The sequence below is a fragment of the Sitophilus oryzae genome, unplaced genomic scaffold, assembly GCF_002938485.1.
Source record: "Sitophilus oryzae breed Bouriz unplaced genomic scaffold, Soryzae_2.0 scaffold_177_pilon_pilon, whole genome shotgun sequence".
NCBI lineage: Eukaryota > Metazoa > Arthropoda > Insecta > Coleoptera > Curculionidae > Sitophilus > Sitophilus oryzae.
Genome location: NW_022146479.1, coordinates 2,784,037 through 2,797,366, shown reverse-complemented (window position 1 = coordinate 2,797,366; position 13,330 = coordinate 2,784,037). Strand labels below are relative to the sequence as shown.

Here is a 13,330-nt window from a genome sequence, read left to right as displayed (position 1 = left end):
TATTTATTTTGAATAAATACTAAATTACAAATGGAAATAAACAAATGCTTAAACATACACATATAATCTAGATATTAATACGAAAAATTTAAAACAAAAAAAGTCAAATACATTTCATAAAAAAAAATAATATGACTTTAAGAAGAATCCCCTTGTCCTTCCTTTTGTTCAATTTTCCTGGCAGGTTGTCCCGTTCTTACGACAGGTATTTGGACAAATTCTACCTGGTTAGCCTGAGGCTTCTTTGGAGCGGTAATACTCAGAACACCATCAGAAGACAGCTTGGATATAACTTGGTTAACATCGCAATCTTCAGGTAACAAATACTTCCTTACAAAATGCCTGGATATGAACCCATGTTCATCCTGTTTCTCCTCGTGTTTCCCTTCAACAGTCACCGTTCTGTCTTTGTTAACTTTGACGGTCAATTCTTCTGGCTTGAACTGTTGCACGTCTATAATTGCCTGGAATTTGTCCTTATCGTGCTGGATGGATAGGTTTTTTTCTAGACGATTTTTAAGATCATCTTCGGTTTGTTGTTTGGAGATTAACGCCAAAATATCGATGGGTTGGATTTGATCCAGTAATCTAGGAGCGTAAAAATCTTCAAGAAGATACGGTAACAAACTCATATTGATAGAGACTTTCAAACAAATATCGAACTTGATAGAAGCAAAAACTTTGCGATCACAGTTGAAATTTCGCTCTCAAGTAACTAGACAGCTTGTTGAGAGATAAGTTGACGGTTGCCGAGCAACGCGCTTATTTTATACGCCATAGAAATTGCGGGAAGTTTCTAGAACTTGCGTCGTATCGATTTCGAGCCTAGAGATATTTTAAGTATCGATTCAGTAAAAAATATCGATATCGTTAATTTAAGATGCTTTATGTACATTTTAACGCAATTTTGATTATTAGAAAGACAAAACAGGCCAAGGATTGTTTAAGAGTACAATTTAAAATTTAATTCAAAATTTTATAAAAAAAATTACGTTATTTTTATTCTGATTCTTTGTCAAGATCGCCTTTTCGAATTTTTTGAACAACTGCTTTTTAAAAGTTAAAAAAAAATTACTATTTACTGTTGCAAAATAAAACACTAACTCGCCACAATGCACCAAAACACTTTTACTTTTGAAATGGAGGCGTGTTTTGCAAACTATGTTAGCATTATCAGCAGATAATTAAAACTACTTAGCAGATTATTAAAACTTAGTTTTAATGAGGCTAGCATGGTTAGCGAAAAGCGCATCCAGCGTTAAAAATAAAGTGTTTTGTTGTATTGTGGTGAATTAGTGTTTTATTTTGCTGTTATAACTCCCAAAGGTTCCAATCCCCAACTATAATAATAAAATATTGCTATTTTTGTCGTTTTTATAGTTATCTCAACAGATGTTGAAAAAAACTATAAATTAAAAAACACAGCTTTTAAAAAAGAGATGTTAAATAATAATTAATGATAGGTGTATGTACCCTATTACAATTAAATTCTATTCTCTTTAATTTTTTAGTAGAAATTGAAGAAATTCAGTTCAACATTTCAAGTCTATCGTAAAATATTTCGTCTTTTACATATTAAAAAACATAACATAATAGTATAGTATAACATAGAAAAAGAAAACGATTGCAAAATTATATATTCAGATAATTGTTGCGATTAATTACGACAAAATATATAACGTTTGTTTCTAGAATTTCTACAATGTTTGTAACCGAATACTGTTCGAAATATTCGAGAAGCTCTCGAAAAATCCAAAATATTCTTTACCTCTCAAGATGCGCATTTCGCGCGGTTGAAACAGTTTATACAATGTTGCCAGATTTAGAACGATTTCTTTCTTTCGGTATATTTTATTATTTTTGAAGCAATAGAATATTCTGGCAGTACAGATTTTGTCTTCCCCCTTATAGAATAATCTGAAAAAATCCATAGCCTCTCTTATAGATAACATTTAGTACATTGTAATATATTCTATATTAGCCTTTTTTTGTCTATTATTATCTATATAGAATATTTTAAAAATTCGATTCGACAGAAAACGATAAATAATTGGTACTGCAAAGGTCTTTTTTTGAAGTAACACACTAAAAACAGTAATTTCAAAAATCACTCGGTATAATATTTATCATGAATACTAAATTTTTGCAATGGGAATTTTATGGCAGTACCTATCCACTGGGGAAACAAATGTATAGCATTTTATTTGTGTATTAATATAATTGAATCGCCCTATTTATATCTATAACTTTATCTAACAAGCGCTACTATTGCCCACTAATTATTTATAAAAAGTATGAAGTAATTTTTTTTTCTTAATTTTAATACAAATTAGATTGTTTTTGTGTTAACATTTTTGGTTGTAATTATGATTTTTTCTCTCTTAATTTTAATACGAATTTGATTGTTTTGGATAAACCTTTTTGCTGTGATTCTGTTTTTTTTTTTCATAATTTTACAACGAATTTGATTGCTTTGATGTCGTCATTTTCATTCGTGATTCTCCATATTTGTAATTTGTATTAACAAAATTAACGTTAATTTGAGTGAAATTAATAATTATATTAACATGTAATTATCTGCATCTTGAAGGAGTCAGAAATTGAAAAACATTAACTTATAAAAAATAGAAAATAAAACCAATAGATATAATATAAAAACAACTAAAAAACATCTATAATACAAATAATCTAGAAAACATGTTGATTAAAAAATTAATCCACTTCCATGATAAATTTTTGTTACATTTGGCATCCTAGCTCTCAATAAACCGTCCAATCATCGATCCTAGAACCATCTAGAGAATTCCAAACCAATGCCTTCTATTAAAAGATCAGCCTACGGGCGGACTTTTGTTTACTTCATCAGCTGTACATACTTAGATATTGGGTTAGATTCCGTTTCATATTTTGTCGGTTGATTTTTGGTTTTAACTCTTTGATTTTTGGTATTATTTATTATAGTAGTGCAAAAAACTAATTATTTTGGTGTTGAAGTGACATAAACTACTACCAGATATATGGTCACTCTCGATTTCGTATAAAAAAATAGAAATTTTAAAAATTACACGTTGTGCAAGTGATTTAACCTAAAAGTGCCCATACATTTTTTACTTATCGTGATTTTTGTGTGTGTTTTTTAAGACTCTAACAATTCATCAATAAAGCTTAAGTGGAGTGTGTTATTGGTGCTATGCCTCATCTTTGTTGTTCCTGGTGGAAAGGATAGTTACTAAGGATAGTTATTATACTAGGCAGCCTAAAGTGTCGGAAGAGCAAGAAAAGTGGGTACGAGTTATAAATCAAGAGAATTTTATTGAAAATATCTTTAATAAATTTAAAATAATATTCTCCCATGATGGTATTAATGAAAACTGGACAATTATGTTTATTTTATTCATATTGTGGAATCTCCACTCCAAGTGTTGCTGGTTCAGCTTCGATAGATTCAAACACGTAAGTAGGTATTATGATCTAGGGAAAAATATAAAGAATATATGTATTAGAGATCATGAAAAAGATTATTATTTTGAGTTCAAATTTTAAAAAGATTTTTGTAAAGACAAGACTGATACAGTTTAAAAGAAGAATGTGTTTTTGTTTGATAATATATAATGTATGTTAAGCATAACATATATTTGTTCAGTAATTTTTAATGAATAGTATTGATTATTTATAATACCAAATTAATATCAAATATTTAAGTGATGGCCGAATACAATATGAATAAAATAACAATAAAATTGGTATATTTGCATAATACAAAATTAAGTTTTAAGAATAAAGGTGTTACTAAAAATACTAAGAAATTCATATTTCTTTGTTTTAATTGGTCTAATGTTATTTACATTTTACGTAAGAATTATACCGTATCATCGAAAAAAAATCGGCGTCTAGTTGGCTTGGAAATGAACATCGATGACATTCCCTAAATAACTGTACACATAAAATAATTAACTAGAATTTTACAATCTTGGAAAATTTGATATTCTTGAACCTTGATTCTAAATATTCTAAATTTTTTGATTTTTTTGGAATTTAGGTTCGGGAAAAACGCTGATTGATTTTTCATTTGGTTTTTCATTATTTTTATTTGGTTTTAAAAAAACGGTTCGGCTAACATTATAGCCTCCATCAGTGTTGTGTCATATGAAAAAAATAGTGTCGAATATAATCCAAAAATTGCATATAAAATATTCACACTATACACATAATGTTTACTGCGTACTCCATAGTCAATGTAGATAATTTTAGTGTTAAGAATAATAATTTTAAAAATATGTGGTCATCTTTTGATAAGTTTATATTAGTTTATTAATTGCAGTAAACATTATGAGGTGTGAATTATATTGTATATGTAATTTTTTGGATTATATTCGACACTATTTTTCTCATATGACACAACACTGTGAAGGCTATAGTTAGCCGAAACGTTTTTTTTTAAACCAAATAAAAATAATGAAAACCCAAATGAAAACTTAATCAGCGTTTTTCCCGAACCTAAAAATCCCAAGAAAATGAAAAATTTTAGAATAATTTAACATATAAAATGCCAACGATCTTCATTTCATAGCCATCGCTGACGCCTTTTTTTAGATAATATTGTATTATTTGTAAATATAATTTTTCGAACATTGATACTTGCAAAATATACGTATATAAATTTTGTGAATGCAAATAATAATACATCACTATTAGTAGATATTAAACGTTTTTTGTTAAATTAGATCGATTTTCAAACCCCAAAATTTAAAATATATTTACATTTTACCCATTATCTTATGTACCTATACATTATTTGTACATTGTAAAACATTTGCTGCATTTGTATGGTTCATAGTTTATTTGCCAAAGTATTTATTACTATAAATAGGTATATATGTTGTAGTTATTAACTGTATATTATGTATATTTCATTTAAACTATATCATTTTTAAAATACAAACTAAAAATCTGAGGAATAATTATGTTTTCCATGTATTCTACAACATATTTATTAATCCGTTATATCTAACTAGCGTGACGTCATAAATCTCGTCCGTTGGCTGATCTTTTAATAGAAGGCACTGTCCAAACGAATATAAAACTTGACATTTCGCGTCTTGTTTTTTATTCCTCGATATTTCGTCGAGCGCGCTAAAACCAAAAGTGAGTTAGACTTGTGAATTTTAAACGAAAAACATTTTAATTTTTCTCCAGAAAAAAAGTAGCAGCTAAATCAAGATGAGTTTATTCCTACAACCTTTTTTCTTCAACGATCCAGTTTGTACCGTTGCTGTTAGACCATCCAGGATTCTTGACCAGCATTTCGGGCTCTCCCTCGATCCAGAAGACTTATTGCAGCCTCTGAACCTGAACAACCAACAAATAACTCATACCCCAGCCGGTTACCTACGCAGATGGCGATCCAGGGACTCTTCCAAGGACTCGGGCTCAGTTGTTAAGCTGGAAAAAGACCAATTCCAGGCAAATCTGGACGTGGAACAGTTCAAACCCGAAGAAATTACTGTAAAAGTTACCGGTGAGAATGTCATTACTGTCGAGGGAAAGCATGAAGAGAAACAAGATAATCATGGATACATTTCAAGGCATTTTGTACGAAGGTATGTGGTCCCGAAGAACTATGATATCGGCAGAGTGGAATCCAGGCTGTCTTCAGATGGGGTTCTGAGTATTACAGCTCCTGTTATTGAGAGCAAGGAGATTGAGCATAAGGAAATTCCAGTGTCCCAAACAGGAGAGCCAGCTAAACAGAAGTTGGAAGAGAAAAAATAAAGTATGTTTTTGAAAATAATCAATATTTATCTCTAGAAAATGTTTTTGAAAATAATCAATATTTATCTCTAGAAAATAGTTATAAAATTATATGTAATTTGTTAGTTAGATTGCTAATTTTTTATGTGAAGACTGAGATGTAAGCTACAGTTTTGTTGGTTTGAAAATATCAAAGTACCTATTTCTTTTTGTAATTTATTTTAATAATAAATGTGATATAAATTAAATATGAGTTTGATTTGACAATGCATTTCAGTGTTTTTTTCTTGTACGAAAATAATAAAAAAAATCAGAATTATTTATAGACCATATCTGTTCATAAAATCAGGGGTTCATTTCTTGAAAAAAATCTGTTTTTTGATGTAATTTTAACAGAACGTCAACGGTTTATAATCTATCTGCTAAAAACTAAATTATTCTTGAACAGTTGTATTTAGATATTAAGTAGTTTTTCTTGAGTTTTTTTTTTCTTCTGATGAGGGGATGAAACCTGAAATGATTAAGCATTTTTGTCAGTTAGACAAATTTGTTTTACTAGTAAAAAGCAACTGACAAGCTTCTGGATTCTATGCAGTGCTGTTTACAAAAAATAGCATTTATATTTTGTAGATTTCCTTCCAGCAGTGGTGAAAGCCCAAAATTTTTTTCAAGATAGGTACATATGTTTGATCATATATAACATATTTTATAAGAATATTGTTATAATAGATGGATTGTTTATAGAGTTGCAATAAATCATTATCTGAATGTCTTTAGACAAATTATTAAAACATTAAACATCAGAATTAGGTACTAAAACAATTTTTTATATGGAGAAAGTGTTAATGGAATTGGAAACTTACAAGTTGATATACATTTTGTAAATTAAAATCTTTATTTTTTAAGTATAAATATTTTATTATAAGTATAAATATTATTATTTTGAGTAATTCAGGATGGTAGAAGAAACTACTAGTGTTTATTAGTAATGGTTAAGTTTGGTACTTAAATTATTTCTTCTCAAAAACCAAAGAATTACTTAAATGACAATCTTCTAATCATACTTAGGTCTTCACTCTCACTTTAGTTAAATAAAACAGTTATGTTTTACACATTAAATGTTTTATTTTTTATCAAAAGTACATACAAAAATAACTTACAATCTAATAAAAGCAAACAGGAACAGAATATAAAAGAACTATGCTGAGCAAACACATTAATACTTATTTTAACTTAAATGATATGACTGAATTATTGATAACAAAAAAAATGCAAAAAAGAAAACATTTTACTTATGACCACGTGATTTCTTTGCCTTCTTATCAGCCCTAAACCCCGCATCCAAGTGCTGTAGCCTCTTCACACCTCGTATAGGCTTACCAGTGTGGATGATTGGGATCTCCTTGTAATCCTGCTGAGGCTTTTCTTCTATTTTTGGGGCGCTTATGGACAGTACACCGTCAGAAGAAAGTTTAGACTTCAGTTCCTTCAAATTACTATCCTTAGGAAGGACGTATTTACGCACAAAATGTCTAGAGATGTAGCCATGTTCATCAGGTCGTTCCTCATGTTTTCCCTCGACCAAAATCGTGTTATCGTCGATCAGTTTTACTGTTATTTCTTCAGGTTTGAATTGTTGTACGTCGATGGAAGCCTGGAAATGATCCTTGTCCAGTTCTATGGTGGAATCTTTCTCAATTTCACTCAACTGGCGAGTTTTGTCTTCCAAGTTTTTTAGAACAAAAGAAACGAGTTCGTTTTCTTCTGGATCAACTAAACTGGACCAATGATTGCGTCTAACTAGGGGCCTTTCGAAAAGTAACGGTAGTAACGCCATATTTTGGAAATTAATACAGAAAAAATCGTTTATTTTCACTTCTTTATTGGCTTTCAACCGGCTTTCGACTTCGACGCTGTTCGACGCTTTCTGGCAACTGTCACATTCAAACTGATGACGCGCATGATTATTATTGGTGCTTTTCTGCTTTTATCGGCCAATGGAACATCCTAGAAAATTCGCAGTCTATTTAGCAACGAAAATATTGAGGAGCTGCGTCGAGAACATTCGGCAACTTTCCATACAAGGTAATGTTTTACTGGTTGCCAGCAGATAATCTAGAATTCTGAGTTGTACATGTTTTCTGTTACAAAATATGTTTGTATTTAGATTTCATAACAAATTATGTTTGCTTGTTTTATTTATGCACAAATTCATTTCCTGACCTTCCTCATATCTATTTTTAAGTTGTAAAAACATTTTTCCTTGAATTTATTTGAACTTGATCTATTTATATGAATAATACCACAATAAAACGACAACAAAACTTTAAACAATTTGATTTGTGTGTGAATCTTTGAAGGATAGATATTTAAATCAAACATGCATAAAATATCTTTAAAATTTAAAAAATTTTGAATTTCTATCTAAAATTAGCAGGAATAGTCATTTTATAATTATAAAATTATGTTTATAATTATAAAAATATTTTTAGGTACCTAAATTATAGGTACCTCTATCTGCAAAGATACTATTAGGTACCTATCTGATTTTGACATCAAGTTCAATGACTGTGAGCGTTAAAAAATATAATATTATTCACACAACAGGCTTAGCTTATTATTTACATGTTATACACTTATGATATATACTCGCGTGTCTAAAAATAACTGGGGAATATTATAAAATAAGCTTGGATGATATATCAGCTGATATATAAAATAATGTTGTATTACACAGTTTTCTTTAAAGATAAAATATTAAAATTTCTTTTACCATAAATAGGTAAGTAAAAAGCACTATGGTAAATAAAAGTAATTTATTTGGCCTGATAATATATAAAAAATAAATAAAAAAGAATATTTACATAAGAAACATTGAAACATATTTACAAATTAAGAAAAAGAAATTGTTTCGATAATAATTTTTAGATCACTGGTACATGAACATCCCTAGAAGGTCCAGTAAGATTAATCGGTACATCCCTATACTGCACTTTCTGGTAGTTTTCTTGTCTGGATTCGTTGGTACTTTTGTAGGAGCCTGTGACGTTGCCAGATCCTTCTCTGATTTCTGATTTTTTAGATTCTTCTTTTATTAAGATACCAGATCCATCACATCTTTTTCCCGATGTACCAACAGGAATATTCCTAGTTGCTCCAGTATTATTTTCATATTTTTCGGAAATGTACTGTGATTGAGTGGTTTGGCTTACGTTTACAGGAACATCAACATACTGTTCTTCGACTTTTTTGTAGGAATAAGTTGATTGACCTCCTAAGTTCCTTTTTTCTTCTTCTACATTCTTGTAGGACATGTTAGATTGGTATGAATCTCTTCTAGCTTGAGAAAAACCCAATGGAACATCCCTAGTTACTATTTTTTCTTCAATATTCTTATTGTTGAATTTGGAGTCGTAAGAACTGTTATTTAAGTTGGATGAGTCTCTGGCATACTTTGTTTCTTTTTCAACGTTCTTGTAGGACACATTGGATTGGTAAGAATCTCTTCTAGCTTGAGAAAATCCAAATGGAATATCCCTAGTTACTATTTTTTCTTCAACATTTTTACTGTTCAATTTAGAGTTGTAAGAACTGTTATTCAAGTTGGAAGAGTCTCTGGCATATTTTGTCTCTTCATCAACATTCTTGTAAGAGCTTTGGGATTGATGACTCTTATTCACAGACTCAGAAAGTTGAATTGGGACATCTCTAACGTTCTTCTTTTCCTCCTGAACATTTTTGTAAACATATGAGGAATCTCTGGAGTCGGAGAATGTCACGGGAATATCTCTAACTTGTTTGCGTTCTTCGACATTCTTGTAGTTTGATCTAGAGTCATAAACATTCTGCTTTGATTCTTGAACGTTTTGGTAAGACTGATAAGATTTGTTAACAGTTTCCGAGACATTAATAGGGATATCTTTAACTTGCACTTTTTGTTCTATATACTCTGATCTAGAGTCAGAAAATTCATTCTTCCGGTCATGACCAACATCTTTTTTGTATATTCTTTCTTCGTCGAAGTTCTTAGACACCTTTTGAGTATCATAAGTTTTACTGAATGTCTCAGGAACACTTATGGGGATATCTCTGACATTTCTTCTGTCTTCGTTAACGTTTGTGTATATTTTAGTCGACTCAAATGTATCCGAATAATTTACCGGAATATCTCTAGTCTGTTTTCTTTCATCAACCTGCTTGTAGTCCAGTCTCGTATCACTAAATCCATTAGTTTGTCCAAAAGTGTTCTTGGTGTGCTTGATTTCATGTTCAACATTCTTGTAAGCAGTTTGGGAATCATATGAATCAACTCGGTTGATAGGAACATTTCTTTCTCTTGCCTGTTTTCGCTCTTCGACATGTTTGTGGTCCGTTCTCAAGTCACTTTCTCCAAAAGCGTCTTTGGTGTTCACATTCATTTCACGTTCAACATTCTTGTACGCACTCTGAGAGTCATATGAATCAACACGATTGATAGGAGCATGCCTTGAGTCCTCTTCCACACTTTTATAGACGTTTGTACACTGGTAAGAGGTGTTAAAAGCATCAGAATAACTTCCTGGAGTATCTCTAGTCTGTTTCCTTTCTTCAACGTGTTTGAAATCACTCTTTGAATCAATAAACCCGTTGTTTAAGGCATCTCTGGTGTGTTTGGATTCTTGCTGAACATTTTTGTATGCAACATTTGAATCAAACGAGTCAGCAAGTTTAATAGGAACATCTCTAACATTCCTTCTATCTTCTTCGATATTTTTTTGGAAGTTTTTAGATTCATAAGAGCTGCTAAGTGCGTCAGTGTAACTTACTGGGACATCTCTGGATTGTCTTCTTTCTTCTACATGTTTGTAGTCACTTCGGGAATTGTATTCATTGTTTGAGTTGGATTTATTCTTAGACTGTTCCTCTACGTTCTTGTAAACTGATGTAGATTCGTAGGAGTTGTTAGGTGCCTCGGAAAGACTGATTGGCACGTTTTTGATAAGGCTGTCTTCAGATTCGATGTTTCTGTAAACTGTTTTGGACGCATTTACAGATTCTACGTTCCTGGATTGGTGTTTTTGCTCGAATTCAGAATCATAATTGCTGTTATAAGAGCTTGAAACATTCCTAGTTTCACTGGACTCAAGTTTTTTGTTGAAACACCCAGAAAATCCATCCCTGGATGAAACAGAGCCCGTGGGTGTGGCAGGAACCTCTCTTATCTGGACTCTATCCTCATCAGACTTGTTCTGTCTCTCGGAAAGACTGATTGGTACGTTTCTGATAAGACTGTCTTCAGATTCAATATTGCTGTAAGATGTTTTGGAAGCATTTACAGATTCTATGTTTCTTGATTGGTGTTTTTGCTCAAATTGTGAATCATACTTGCTGTTATATGAACTTGAAGCATTTCTGGTTTCACTAGACTCGAGTTTTTTGTTGAAGGATGCCGAAAATCCATCTCTGGATGAAACAGAGCCCGTAGGTGTGGCAGGAACCTCCCTTATCTGAACTCTATCCTCATCAGGCTTCATGGGAACAGAAAGGACTAAAACACCATCAGAAGACAGCTTGGTTTGCATTTTCTGTGCGTCACAATCGTCAGGGAGTGTGTAGTGTCTGGTAAACTGTCTGGAGATGTATCCTTGTCCAGGTTTCTCTTCGTGCTTGCCTTGGATAGTCACAGTTCTGTCGTTGTTGAGCTTCACTGTGATCTCGTCAGGTTTGTAGTGCCTGACGTTCACACTGGCCTGGAACTTGTCTTTATCCACGGTGATTTCTTTGTGGTGTTCGGTTAATTGGCTCCAAATACTTGAAGATCGGAGGGGTTTGAAGAAGTCTTCATCCTTGGAGATAAGTGAGGGCCAGGAGAAGATAGATTTGTCTGGGTGGATGTCAAAGATGTACGGTAAAAGAGACATTTTTTTGGGTGTAAATATTAATTTCACGCACTACTATATAAAAAAAGTTTCACTATACCGAAAAATAGATTTTTAGGCGAACTATTCGTTTGAATTCAGATGCTAGACTGTGGCTGTGATGTTGCTACGCGTTGGTTTTATATTCTAAAGGAAAATCATCGTCAGTGGAAATGTAGGTAGCGCGTGAATGTATAATTTCCTTAGAGTTGCCAAAATATTATTGGATCTGAATCAGCGGGCTATGTCGACTGTTTATTTCGGAGGTGATTAAGAATTTCTGCGTTGGTGTTGGGTATGACGAGACACAATAACAAAATCGGATTTATTTGGGAAAATGTGCCGTATTTGGCAAAGAAACTGAATATTGCGTATGTCTAGAATTCGAGAATGGGTTTTAAATTAAATAAGTTTTATTATATTGGGAACATATAAGGAAATTATCTAGAAATTTTGAATATATCACAATAGGAGTTTGTCGATTTCAAATATAGTAAAGAGTATTCATATCTCTTAAATCATGTCGTGTGTGTATGATGGCTTTTAGAAAATTTATACAGAGTGGTCTACTTTCTAGTAGGACGACTTTAACAGGCGATTGACGTGTAGATATTCGAAAAACGTCTATCGAACGAGTCAAGAAAAATTTTAAAAACCGATATCCAGAAAATAACACCAAGTACCGTATGATCGAAAAAACGGCGTCATTGACGGCTGGGAATGTCAATCGATTGTAATTTTAGCGAGGTCAATATCTAAACGTCATTTACTAAAAATTAGCATAACATTTGTCAAGAATAATTAACACTAAATATAGGAAGATTAAAAAATGATAGAACGTTTCCAGACTCAAATGTATTTCCAAAAAAATTTTTTTTTTGAATTTTAAACTACATACTATTTAAAAATCATTTTTATTCAATATAAAAATAAATTATTACAACCTTCTTAAGGCCAACTGGCAGTAAGCGTCATTAAAAAATAAAGAAGAGTACGCAAATTAATGACGTCTAGGGCTTGACCTCGCAAAAATTATCATTGATTGTCATTCCCCAGCTATCTTTGACGCCATTTTTTCTTGATATATGGTACAACTTACCATCTATATAGCAACAATCTCGTATTATTTTCAGTATTTTCATATTTTTTTAATTTTTATGAAGAATACATTTTTCTCAAAAAGTTAATATGTAATAGGAAAGTTTTTCCTCTTGTAAAGACAAATCCGGGGGCATACTGTACATCCAGAATTTTATTTTTATGTCTTTTTATATAAACTATTTATATTTTTTGTATCTGTTAGTCATAATCAAAATCAAAAAGAATGATTTCACTTAAATGTCTAATAATAAAGAGGCGTCAGAATTTAAAAGATAAAATAATAAACACATTTGGAAAATCTGTCAAGGAAAAATAACATACCGACATTTCACTGGTGTGACTAGACAATACAGAACTGTTTATTAGCCTACTTCCTTCTTTTGGCATATTATCAAAAACATAAAAGATATTTTTAAAAAGATGAGATTGAGATTGATTTTATTTTCTATACTCTGTTTTAATCTGTTAATGTTTAATTTTATCCAATGACATCTGAATAAATAGACGTCATTGATTTCATTCAGTGCATTTAAAAATAAGTGTTTGGCCTCTTTCAATATAATTCAACCAAACCAAACCAT

The 13,330-nt window shown here is 31.2% G+C and overlaps 4 protein-coding genes across 4 annotated transcripts; 1 reads left to right on the top strand and 3 right to left on the bottom strand.

Moving 5' to 3' along the window:
* Positions 1-48: 48 nt before the first annotated feature.
* LOC115882505 (heat shock protein 27-like) lies at positions 49-754 on the bottom strand. Its single transcript, XM_030900589.1, has one exon. The coding sequence runs from the start codon at positions 630-632 to the stop codon at positions 138-140; it is 495 nt and encodes a 164-aa protein (XP_030756449.1). The 5' UTR covers positions 633-754; the 3' UTR covers positions 49-137.
* A 4,318-nt stretch (positions 755-5,072) lies between these two features.
* LOC115882527 (protein lethal(2)essential for life-like) lies at positions 5,073-5,999 on the top strand. Its single transcript, XM_030900644.1, has one exon. It carries the CDS (start codon positions 5,221-5,223, stop codon positions 5,770-5,772), a length of 552 nt encoding a protein of 183 aa, XP_030756504.1. The 5' UTR covers positions 5,073-5,220; the 3' UTR covers positions 5,773-5,999.
* Positions 6,000-6,856: 857 nt separating this feature from the next.
* Positions 6,857-7,726, bottom strand: LOC115882528 (protein lethal(2)essential for life-like). Its single transcript, XM_030900645.1, has one exon. It carries the CDS (start codon positions 7,586-7,588, stop codon positions 7,040-7,042), a length of 549 nt encoding a protein of 182 aa, XP_030756505.1. The 5' UTR covers positions 7,589-7,726; the 3' UTR covers positions 6,857-7,039.
* An 824-nt stretch (positions 7,727-8,550) lies between these two features.
* On the bottom strand, positions 8,551-11,776 carry LOC115882526 (GATA zinc finger domain-containing protein 14-like). The gene has a single exon (XM_030900643.1). It carries the CDS (start codon positions 11,649-11,651, stop codon positions 8,676-8,678), a length of 2,976 nt encoding a protein of 991 aa, XP_030756503.1. The 5' UTR covers positions 11,652-11,776; the 3' UTR covers positions 8,551-8,675.
* Between the last annotated feature and the right edge of the window lie 1,554 nt (positions 11,777-13,330).

What these genes read in the sequence shown, in the direction of transcription:
- LOC115882505 (XM_030900589.1), bottom strand. Translation starts at nt 632, where the DNA reads ATGAGTTTGTTACCGTATCTTCTTGAAGATTTTTACGCTCCTAGATTA.
- LOC115882527 (XM_030900644.1), top strand. Translation starts at nt 5,221, where the DNA reads ATGAGTTTATTCCTACAACCTTTTTTCTTCAACGATCCAGTTTGTACC.
- LOC115882528 (XM_030900645.1), bottom strand. Translation starts at nt 7,588, where the DNA reads ATGGCGTTACTACCGTTACTTTTCGAAAGGCCCCTAGTTAGACGCAAT.
- LOC115882526 (XM_030900643.1), bottom strand. Translation starts at nt 11,651, where the DNA reads ATGTCTCTTTTACCGTACATCTTTGACATCCACCCAGACAAATCTATC.